Raw genomic sequence first — 12,302 nt, 5'->3', positions numbered from 1 at the left:
CTAGTGTCAGCACCACAGGATAACGAGAATTAATTATTTTGGGCTTTTGGTTTAAATATTTCGATGTGTTTATCTGAAGTCAAAGGAATGATCATAAATTGCCTCCTGTGCACAGGCTTTTGCTGTTTGTGGATGAGGCGGATGCGTTCCTTCGAAAGAGAGCAACAGTAAGTGTATTACTCACATGTCCTTTTGAAAACTTTGCAAACAGAAACAATTGCTAGGGCACAAAGTATTGCTTGTCCATGGTCCGAATTAATTGTGAGCATTTAAAACAAATGCATATTTTTGGCGAACATCATAATTTATTTTACTCCAACCTTCTTTTTCTCTTCGATTTGTTCTTAGTCCTGTCCCAGTGCCACTCTGCTGTGGGGTTGACTCAGTAAGGTTGAGTGACCTTGGTTGATCAGTGTCAGAGGATTGGAAAAATGCCAGTGTGACACCCTTATTCACAAAGGGAGAGAGGCAACAAGTGGGTAACTGTAGACCAATTAGGCTGACATAGAGTCATAGAGATGTACAGCATGGAAGCAGACCCTTCGGTCCAACCCGTCCATGCCGACCAGATATCCCAACCCAATCTAGTCCCACCTGCCAGCACCAGGCCCATATTCCTCCAAACCCTTCCTATTCATATACCCATCCCAATGCCTTTTAAATGTTGCAATTGTACCAGCCTCCATCACTTCCTCTGGCAGCTCATTCCATACACGTACCACCCTCTGTGTGAAAACGTTGCCCCCAAGGTCTCTTTTATATGTTTCCCCTCTCACCCTAAACCTATGTTTCGGACTCCCTGACCCCAGGGAAAAGACTTCGTCTATTTACCCTCTCCATGCCCCTCATGATTTTGTAAACCTCTATAAGGTCGCCCCTCAACCTCCGACGTTCCAGGGAAAACAGCCCCAGCCTATAGCTCAAATCCTCCAACCCTGGCAGCATGCTTGTAAATCTTTTCAGGTTTCTCAACCTTTTTCCTATAGGAAGGAGGCCAGAATTGCACGCAATATTCCAACAGTGACCTAACCAATGTCTTGTACAGCCGCAACATGACCTCCCAACTCCTGTACTCAGTACTCTGACCAATAAAGGAAAGCATACCAAATGCCGCCTTCACTATCCTATCTACCTACGACTCCACTTTTCAAGGAGCTATGAACTTGCACTCCAAGATCTCCATGTTCAGTAGCCCTCCCAAGGACCTTACCAGTAAGTGTATAAGTCCTGTTAAGATTTGCTTTCCCAAAATGCAGCACCTCACATTTATCTGAATTAAACTCCATCTGCCACTTCTCATCCCATTGGCCCATCTGGTCAAGGTCGCGTTGTAATCTGAGGTAACCTTCTTTGCTGTCCACTACACCTCCAATTTTAGTGTCATCTGCAAACTTATTAACTGTACCTCTTTTGCTCACATCCAAATCATTTATGTAAATAACAAAAAGTAGAGGACCCTGCACCAATCCTTGTGGCACTCCACTGGTCACAGGCCACCAGTCTGAAAAACAACCCTCCACCACCACCCTCTATCTTCTACCTTCGAGCCAGTTCTGTATCCAAATGGTGAGTTCTCCCTGTATTCCATGAGATCTAGCCTTGCTAATCAGTCTCCCATGGGGAACCTTGACGTATGCCTTACTGAAGTCCATATAGATCACATCTGCTGCTCTGCCCTCAACAATCCTCTTTGTTACTTCTTCAAAGTACTCAATCAAGTTTGTGAGACATGATTTCCTACGCACAAAGCCATGTTAACTATCAGGCCTTGCTTTTCCTGTACATGTACTCCTGTCCCTCAGGATTCCCTCCAAAAATTTGCCCACCACCGACATCAGGCTCACTGGTCTTTAGTTCCCTGGTTTGTCCTTACCACCCTTTTTAAACAGCGGCATCACGTTACCAACCTCCAGTCTTTCGGCACCTCATCTGTGACTATCGATGATTCGGAAATCTCAGCAAGAGGCCCAGCAATCACTTCTCTAGCTTCTCACAGAGGTCCAGGGTACACGTGATCAGGTCCTGGGGTTTTATCTACCTTTTATGCGTTTCAAGCCATCCAGCACCACCACCTCTGTAATATGGACATTTTGCAAGGTGTAACCATCTATTTCCCTACACTCTTTATCTTCCATGTCCTTTTCTACAGTAAATACTGATGCAAAAATACTCATTTAGTATCTCCCGCATTTTCTGTAGCTCCACACAAAGGCTGCCTTGCTTATCTTTGAGGGGCCCTATACTCTCCCTCGTTACCCTTTTGCCCTTAAGGTATTTGTAAAAACCTTTTGGATTCTCCTTAATTGTATTTGCCAAAGCTATCTCATGTCCCTTTTTTCCCCTCCTGATTTCCTTCTTAAGTGTACTCCTACTGTCTTTATACTCTGCTAAGGGTTCACTCAATCTATCCTATCTTTATTTGACATATGCTTCCTTCTTTTTCTTAACCAAACCCTCAATTTCTTTAGTCATCCAGCATTCCCTATATCTACCAGCCTTTCCTCTCACCCTAACAGTAATATACTTTCTCTGGATTATTGTTATCTCATTCCTGAAGGCTTCCCATTTTCCAGCTGTTCCTTTACCTGCGAACATCTGCCCCCAAACAGCTTTCAAAAGTTCTTGCCTAATACCGTCAAAATTGGCCAATCTCCAACTTAGAACTTCAGCTTTTAGATCTGGTCTATCCTTTCCCATCACTATTTTAAAATGGTCGCTGGCCCTAAAGTACTCCCCCACTGAGTTCTCAGTCACCTACCTTGCCTTATTTCCCAAGAGTAGGTCAAGTTTTGCACCTTCTCTAGTAGGTACTGAATCAGAAAATTTTCTTGTACACACTTAACAAATTCCTCTCCATCTAAGCCCTTAACACTATGGCAATCCCAGTCTATGTTTAGAAAGTTAAAATCCTCTACCATAACCACCCAATTATTCTTACAGATAGCTGAGATCTCCTTACAAGTTTGTTTCTCAACTTCCGTCTGACTATTAGGGGGTTTATAATACAATCCCAATAAGGTGATCATCCCTTTCTTATTTCTCAGTTCCACCCAAATAACCTCCCTGGATATATTTCCAGGAATACCCTCCCTCAGCACAGCTGTAATGCTATCCCTTATCATAAATGCCATTTCCCCTCCTCTCTTGCCTCCCTTTCTATCCTTCCTGTAGCATTTGTATGCTGGAACATTCAGCTGCCAGTCCTGCCCATCCGTGAGCCATGTTTCTGTAATTGCTATGATATCCCAGTCCCATGTTCCTAACCATGCCCAGAGTTCATCTGCCTTCCCCGTTAGGCCCCTTGCATTGAAATTAGTGCAGTTTAATTTATTAGTCCTACCTTGTCCCTGCCTACCCTGACTGTTTGACTCGCTTCTGTTCCCTCGGGAAGGGGAGTTCAAAAGTAGAGGGCATAATTTTAAGGTGAGGGGAAAGATTTAAAAGGGACCTAAGGGACAACCTTTTCACACACACTGTGAATTGTATGTGGAATGAACGGCCAGAGGAACTAGTAGATGCAGGTACCGTTATGACATTTAAAAGATATTTGCACAGGTACTTGGATCTGAAAAGGTTTAAAGGGATATGCACCAAATGCTGGGAAATGGGACTAATTTAGTTTGGGACACCTGGTTGGCATGTATGAGTTGGACCAAAGGATCTATTTCAGTGTGACTCTGAGTGCTTGTGAGGAATATTTGATTAGTCATGATCCTAACAAATGGCAAAACAGGCTCTTCCTGTTTTTGTTTCTTATAGTATAAGTATGCACAAGCTGGTTTTACTTCTCCATTAATAATTGGGAAATACAGTGGCAAAATATCATTCCTAAATATGATCCTATTAAGATTGACTTTGGAATGTTTGGCTTAGTATGGTAGTTTTTTTTATGTCTGAGCTACTGCTCTTTCTGTTTCACATCTTTAGTTTGAAGTGTTTTTGAAGAAATAACGTTTTGCTTTTTTTTAAAAAAACCTCTGCTGCTCTCAACAGGGCTCAGAGCAATGTAGCCCCTGCATTTGTTACTGTAGAATTGATTGGTTTCCAGTCGTAATTAATTTCAACACTTGGAGGAAGAAATTGAGTATTACACAGATTAATAATAACAAAGGCACTAGAAATGAATTAATGTAATTGCACACCAAAACTAACTAACTTTGCCATGTTATGTCCTTGTGATCTAGATCAGAGAATGCACTGCAAGCTTCATTGTACTTTATCGGTGTCAAACTGAGAAATATTTAGTTTTCAACAGCTGCTAATTGTTGCTTTATGAAATGCAATATATTTTCTTTCATATTTTCTTTCTGCCCTGATGTGCTTTTATAGGAAAAAATTAGTGAAGACCTGAGAGCGACATTGAATGCATTCCTGTACCGGACAGGGGAGCAGAGTAACAAGTAGGTATTAGCCTCAAAATCAGAAGACCGTAGGTCATTTAGGAGCCAAAGGACAGAGTCGGTCCCTTTGCCACAAGGTGCCTTCATGAATAAAAACATAAAAAGATTAATATGAAATAAGTTGTTGTGTGTGACATTTGATGACTACAGTTGAGTTTCAAGCCAGTCTTGATAATAATTGGACTTTACCTGAAATTGACCACTTTTTTTTGCTTCCCCCAAGCGTGAGCTGCACTAATAGCTCGGGCAAAGGATACAAATTGGGTGGGCATTGGAAGTAATGTTGAACCTTGTCATCTTTGCATGGATATAGATGTAGATACAGCCTCCCCTAACTGGTGAGTCAAGCTCAAGCTGATGGTTTTCATTTTTAAAAGCACTATTTCCAGTCAGAGTCTAAATCGATGTAAGTTTCTACCTTAATCCCCAATCAAAATAATTTATTTGTGTTCAACTATATCTCAATTTTGCGGAAGAATTAGACTCTGTAATAATTTTTAACACGTGCAACTTTACCAAGGCAACTTTTTACTTGTGTAAAGAATACAGACAGTAGCAGTCGGAGTCCATCATCTGTCTTTAGTTAGAAATTTTGTTGATTAACCATTGCAGTTCTACTTTTAATTTTATCTATACTTCTAAAAAAAATCTATTGGTATGGCATCCTAGTGCAGTCATTTACAATGTCTATAATTGCAAAGCTGAGCTGAATAAATTTGTGCTTTGACCATGTGCTTTCATAATTATTAACTGAAGTCTGAATGCTAATGCACTTATCAGTTGGAACCCTTATCAGCACTTTCCAGCTAACCTCTGTCATACTTCCTGCTTATTGATAGCCTCCCAGCCTGTTTTTTTTAAATGGTTGAAGGAAAAATTGTTCTACGAAATGAGAAGACAATTACAGTTCAACTGAAAGGAATGAGGTGATTGATAAGCAGCAGCTCATAATTTCACTTTGAAAGATATATTCTATTTTAAGCTTAATTCTTAGTTATTGCGATTCCTTATCTGCTTTTATGAATCATCTTATTTCATTTCTGTAAAATAGCTGCAATCCTGTGGTTCTGCACATGGGGTGAATTGAGATTATTATAAGATTTTGAATCAAAATGTGAGAAGATAATGGCAGAGTTTTTTGTCCAAAAGAAAGCATGATTATTTTTCCCTTGCCAGATTTGGATCTGAAACCCTACATTTGTTGCAAAATGTTTCTGGCTATAATTTGACATCCTAAGTTTTTTTTTAAATTTAGTAAAAGATGGGTAATGATGGTTGACTCAAGTGAGTTAAGTCCAATTCAAGAAGCTGAGGGTGCGATCTTATTCTGTGTTTTTACCCCTGTTCTCTACTTTTCCACTACTTTTGATTTTACTAAAGTCGTCACACTCGAGAAACTCCCCCCAGGGTCCAGTTATTTTCGTTGGTATTCAGCAATTATGTTTCAAGCAAAATTATTGACTAAACATCCAAGTTTTATATTTTAAAATCCACAGAAAGGTAAATGGGTTTCTGCTTGCAGAATTTTCTTAGTTTAAATTCAGTTTGTTGACTGGAAACTAAAAGTTAGGGTTTGCAAGGACAGTTTGAAATCCAACTGTGGGGATGTGGGGCAAGTGAGATTAGTAAAATGCAGAATTTTGCAATTTTTTCATCTACTTACATAAAACGATCAGGATTTCGTTTACAAGGCATATGTGTACATCTATATACTGTTCTAAACACAAGGGTTAGAAACTGAAATTTTACAGTATTCCTTCTTTAATTCACCTCACAACTTGAAGTGAAACGGAGCTGTCCACTGTTAAATTGATTAAATGGAATCTTGAAATGAGAAGTGCATGATGGGTGTTCAGTTTGTCTAGGATAGGCCATGGCGATGCATTCAACAGTATATTAATTGTGGTTGTAAATGATAATTAAACAGTACGTATCTCATTTCCTTGTTGAAAATAGGTTGCAAAATACTGAGTTTTCTCCCACAACCTTATGGTACATTGTGGCCCTAAAAGAAGTGAGAGAATGTGGTGCAGTTTAAAAACCATTCATAAAGCAATGGGGGGAACAGTGGTGTTAGTCGGTGGACTTCTAAGTAGTAGAAACTGGGGTACACCCATTGCCAACACAGCAATAACAATATCACTTGCAACATTTTGACAGGGTCAGCACTGACCCTCCAAGGAGTTGTATACGGTCCATAAAAAGATGCAGGTAGTTCTTCTATAGTGCAATGGTTGGAAAGTAAGAGCAATAAATATGTCCTTGACAGCATCATTTGTACCTGGAGTTTTGAAAAAATATACGCTACTAATATCAGTCCAGAAAGTGGTAATACTGAAACTTCAGATAGCACAGGAACATCACAATCCAGATTTACCAGTGGGTTTTTTATCCAGTGCTCTGTGCCTGAGAGATCACTCAGAAACTAGTAACTGTTTGTACTGTTGCAGTCTATCAAGTTAATTATTTAAACTCTATTTCAGTAGCTTCTTCCCAAGTGTAATTAATTGCTTAACAGTGACTTTGCTTTTCAGGACAGTGGATTTTGTTCTATGTCACAGAATCTTAACTCCTACGCATGTTGCAGGTGTTCTGCTGAATCATTGGCTGAGGGTGTTGACTTTCTACTGAGGAGATTTTCTCCTTGATTGAGATCTGATCTATTAAGTATGTACAAAGCTGTTCCTGCAGTGAGTCAGCAACTTTATCTAGTGTGCAGCTGTGTCTAGCAGATCAAGTTGGTGTCTGGCAATGCGTTGCTTTCACTGACTTCTCTGTTAGGGCAGGGATGGAGGCAGTATCATCAGCTATCAGGTGAATCCAGACCCATGACTATCATTAATTAATAACAATTGCTTGAAGCTTGAATTTAGATTGAGTTCTGCTGTGATGCTCCTCATCCTGAGAAATGTCACATCGATTAGACTTGCAGTTGGAAATTGCCCTTCTGAATTCATACTGGAAGGTGATTGGTGTCTGTGTAACCATCACCCCAGCAGTGAACACTACTTTCAGGAAAAAAGAAACTGCTAACAATGCACATCTAGCAAATATAATCTATATTGAGCATTCTTATTTCAGTAAAAGCTCTTGATGTGAATTTAACAACTGAAAATTTCTTTATTAAGCACAAAGTATTATAAGTTTATGCCCTCAAGTTTTCCTTCAATGGATATTCTTCACATTGCAATCAATTGTTAAGTTTCTCATTAGATTATTTATTTCTTAACATGGAATCCTGGCAAGGTTTAGATTAGATTAGATTACTTACAGTGTGGAAACAGGCCCTTCGGCCCAAGTCCACACCAACCCGCCGAAGCGCAACCCACCCATACCCCTACATTTACCCCTTACCAACACTACGGGCAATTTAGCATGGCCAATTCACCTGACGCACACATCTTTGGACTGTGGGAGGAAACCGGAGCACCCGGAGCACTCTTTCAAGTTGTCATTCTGTCAGTTTGCAGTAGAAAATATTTATGCCTAAAATCAGAACATTAATGTTTCATTATAGGCTATGTAATTTCTTCCTTCAAATTTACATTAGCTTTGATTGGACCAATGCTCCACCAATACCTCAAAGTCCTGCCTTTAAAAACAACACAAGTGTCAAAGAGTATCTATAATTATGCCCTGAGTATTTTCATAGATAAAGAAGGCACAATATGAATTTCACACATGCACCATTGCACTTTTCTGAATTCCCAGAGGCACTGAATTATTTTTAAATGTTCCTACACAAAGTGACTTTAGAATAAACCTTGCTGGAAGCTGGTTTGACCGTACTGATGATCAGTAACAAACATCTTTGATAAGAGGTATTCATCTGTCTGCTGTCCATCCTTATATCTCTTCTACATTCCACCCTCCTTTAGCATCTTAACATTTGCAGCACATACCAGCTGTTTCCATCCCCATGTAGGATCTCTCGCACAAATCCACATATCTGTTGTAAATTTGTTTGGTGTAGAAATGGTTGAGGTAAAGGATGCATTCAACCCTACTCTGGGCTCATCATTTTACAGAAACAAATATGAGGAACGTAATGAATTGAGATGAGTAATGATTTACCCTCTTTTTTTAATGTTTTGCAACAGATCACATTGCAATGTGCAGCTCATTATACACTTCGGTGATATGCTGGCCACTTGACTCATTACTGCTCATCTGTTTTTCCTAACAGGTTTATGCTAGTGTTGGCTAGCAATCAACCAGAGCAGTTTGACTGGGCCATCAATGATCGTATTGATGAAATTGTTAACTTCGATCTGCCAGGACTAGAAGAGAGGGAGCGATTGGTCAGGCTATATTTTGACAAATATGTCCTGAAACCGGCCACAGAGGGAAAACAGTACGTGCTCCTATTTACTGGTAGTGTTTGGCAATTATTAGGAAATCTTGCTGTCATCTTCTGCTAATTTTAACTGTCTCATTTGCAAAAATTCCTTTTTATCCTTTTTTGTTCCCATTGTTACCTGGCTCCCTTCAAGTAACCGACCTGTATATTAATCAGTGCAGACAAAACACTGTGGGTGCCAGAAATCTGAAATAAACAGAAAATGCTGGATCAACTCAGCAGGTCTGGCAGAGTTTCTGGAGTGAAATAGACTTAATGTTTTCACATTTGGTATGAATAGACAGTTCTGAGAAAGTCATACCAGACTCTGAGCATTAACTCTGTTCTGTCTGCCAGACTTGCTGAGTTTCTCCAGCATTCTCTGCATTGTGTTTATATTGAGACTGGGCTGGCAACTGACATTGCTGCTAATGAGTAGCATTGGGATGTGCAGGTCAGCTAGAATTTTCTGTTTCTTGTTCTCCCCAGAAGTCAGGTTTAAATTTAGAACTGATGTGAAATTTATTATGGCCTGCATATATTAGGGGTGGGTCTCCAGTTTCATGATTTACCCAAAAGACCATGACTCCACTTGATCTGAATTCAGGAGCTTCAGAGCACTAGAAGTTACAAGTTTTCTGCTTGTGTCTTTTCTACCTGAAGCATGTTTTGTTTTTAGATCCTGTTGAACTACTCTTTAAGTCCTGAATGACACGGGCAAGAGCCGACATTGGGAAACGGCCAGCGAGGAACCCCCCCCCCCCCCCCCCTAGTGTTGGGAGCAAACAAGTCCTAGTTTCCAACCAAATGTTGAACGGTGAGACTAGATTCTCACTAGTGAGTGGTGATAAGCCTGTTTACATGTATTAGTATTATCGTTATGATTTCATCTTTCCTAGTTGATAGTTTGCCATTCAAGTTAGAGCAGTCACTTGGCGACTGCAGCTCACTGCTCGTTTCTCCCGCCCTCTGTCAGGCACCAGTGTCTCTGGTTACACACAATGGGCAGCAATCAGTAGCTACTTTCCTTCTGCCCAATTAACATGATCCACACTGGGCAGTTGCGGATTGGCTACATGCTGAATCCAATGATCGCCATTTCTGTGGTGATGGTATGTCCCTGTGAGTTTAGAAAGGTATCAGCAGAAAACTTGCTCTTGGAGAGCAATCCTCCATGAAACTCACCAGAAGTAACACTTAACCAATTTCTGGTAAAATTCACCCCTTGAAATCTGTCTGGATAAAGAATACTCTATAAATCAGGATGGCACTGGGAGCTTCACATTAAATGGAGGTGTAGGGTCAGAGCTGGTTGTGATCAATAACTATTGCAAACGTCCTCGTGAACTAAGTAGACATTTCAGCCAATTTCATCCTTTTTAAAATTGTGCCTTGGGTTTTATCCAATTGGACAAGCATTCTTTTTTATAAAGCCACAGTAATCATATTTATGAAGATAAGTAATTCTATCTACAAACCATTTTATCTAAATATTGGTCTTGTAGAATCAGATAAACTGATTTGCAGCTTAGACTGATACTGGTAATAGTGTATTTGCTGATCCTCTGTCTGAAATCAGTTTCCTTACTATAGCTCCTATTAAGCCTGCTATGGGCTGTTACTACGTCGAATTTCCTATTCCTTGGATGCTGCCTAACCTGCTGTGTTTTAACCAGCAACACATTTTCAGATGGGCTGTTACTGTTAAAGGTATACGGAAGGAATGAACTTTGCTTAAACGGCCAAAAGCACTGTAGAATGGGAGTCTCTGTATCTAGATTTTGAAACCACTGCTCTGACCTGAAGCATAGGATCCAGTGGAAATCTTGCTTTTACTGGAATATCTGTTACCAAATATCCAGCTGCTCAGTTGACCAGTACAGATTTTGCATTCTATACATGTGAAATCCCTACTTCCTTGTAATATGTCAGAGTCTGAATGGCTGTTATTGTGTTTTAAATTTCGATTTTCATATGGAGGGAAGCAAGCCATTATGTGCGCAGTCAAATAAAATAGATATTCACCTCAGACCCAGATTTTAGCTAGGAGAAAATGAGGACTGCAAACGCTACAGATCAGAGTCCAGAGTGTGTTGCTGGGAAAGCACAGCAGGTTAGGCAGCATCCAAGGAGCAGGTGAATAGACGTTTTGGGCATAAGGCCTTCATCAGAAATGAGGCTTGTAGGCCGGGCCTGAGAGATAAATAGAAGAGGAGGTGGGGGCGCGAGAAAGCTATAGGTGGATGAAGATGAAGGAGAAGGTGATAGGTCAGAGGGGGGAGTGATGATCAGGTCCAGAAGGTGGTGCCGATTTGGAGGCTTGGGACTGGGATGATGTGAGTGGAGGGGAAATGAGGAAGCTGTTGAAATCCATGTCTGTCCTGTGTGGTTGCAGGGTCCCTAGGTGGAATATGAGGCATTCTTCCTCCAGGTGTAGGGTGGTAACAGCTTGGCGGTGGAGGAGGCCCAGGACCTGCATGTCCTTGATGCAGTGGGAGGGGGAGTTGAAGTGTTCAGCCATGGGGTGGTGGGGTTGGTGGATGTGGGTGTCCCAGAGATGTTCTCTGAAACAATCTGCAAGAAGGCATCCTATCTCCCTGATGTGAAGGAGACCACACCGGGTGCAATGGATGCAGTAGATGACATTGGTAAATTTCTGATGGATGCGGAAGGATCCCTTGGGGCCTTGGACGGAGGTGAGGGGAGTGGTGTGAGCGCAGGTTTTGCATTTCCTGCGGCGGCAGGGAAAGATGCCAGAAGTGGGGTGCATACTGCTGGGGGACATGGACCTGACGAGGGAGTCAAGGAGGGAATGGTGTCTCCAGAATGCTGATTGGGTAGGAAGGGAAATATGTCTTTGGTGGTGAGGTCTGTTCGGAAGTGGTGAAGGTTGGTGCATCGGAAGGTGAGAATGGGGGGGGGGGGGGGGTTCTGTCCTTGTTGCGTTAGGTGAGGTTGGGGTTCAAGGATGGTGGTGCGTGAAGTGGAGGAGATGTGCTGGAAGGCATCATCAACCACATGGGAAGGAAAGTTGCGATCATGGAAGAAAGAGGCCATTTGGGACTTTGAGGTGGATTTGGTCATCCTGGGAACAGGTGCAGCAGAGGAATTGGGAATAAAGAATGGCGTACTTACAGGAGATAGGGTGGGAGGAGTTGTAGTCTAGGTAGCTGTGGGAGATGGTGGGCTTGTAGTAGATATATTTCCCTTCCTACCCCTATCAGCGTTCCAAAGGCAGCATTCCTCCTGGCACCTTTTCCTGCCGCCGCAGGAAGTGCAAAACCTGCACCCACCCCGCTCCCCTCACCTCTGTCCAAGGCCCCAAGGGATCCTTCCACATCCATCAGAAATTTACCTGTACCTGTACCAATGTCATCTACTTCATCCGTTGCACCCAGTATAGTCTCCTCTACATCGGCGAGACAGGATGCTGTCTTGCAGATTGTTTCAGAGAACATCTCTGGGACACTCGCACTCACCAAACCCACCACCCCATGGCTGAACACTTTCAACTCCCCCTCCCACTGCATCAAGGACATGCAGGTCCTGGGCCTCCCCTGCCA

At 41.7% G+C, this 12,302-nt stretch overlaps 1 protein-coding gene across 1 annotated transcript in view; it reads left to right on the top strand.

The window, feature by feature from the left end:
• Window positions 1-12,302, top strand: part of atad3 (ATPase family AAA domain containing 3) — a 61,767-nt gene that overhangs the window by 33,158 nt on the left and 16,307 nt on the right. The window contains exons 12-14 of the mRNA XM_060852188.1: window positions 116-167; window positions 4,330-4,400; window positions 8,587-8,754. Of these exons, the coding sequence (XP_060708171.1) occupies window positions 116-167; window positions 4,330-4,400; window positions 8,587-8,754 (291 nt within the window). The remainder of the gene's footprint in view (window positions 1-115; window positions 168-4,329; window positions 4,401-8,586; window positions 8,755-12,302) is intronic.

The sequence above is a fragment of the Hemiscyllium ocellatum genome, chromosome 37, assembly GCF_020745735.1.
Source record: "Hemiscyllium ocellatum isolate sHemOce1 chromosome 37, sHemOce1.pat.X.cur, whole genome shotgun sequence".
NCBI lineage: Eukaryota > Metazoa > Chordata > Chondrichthyes > Orectolobiformes > Hemiscylliidae > Hemiscyllium > Hemiscyllium ocellatum.
The sequence above is the reverse complement of the archived record's forward strand: the minus strand, read 5'-3'. Positions and strand labels throughout refer to the sequence as shown.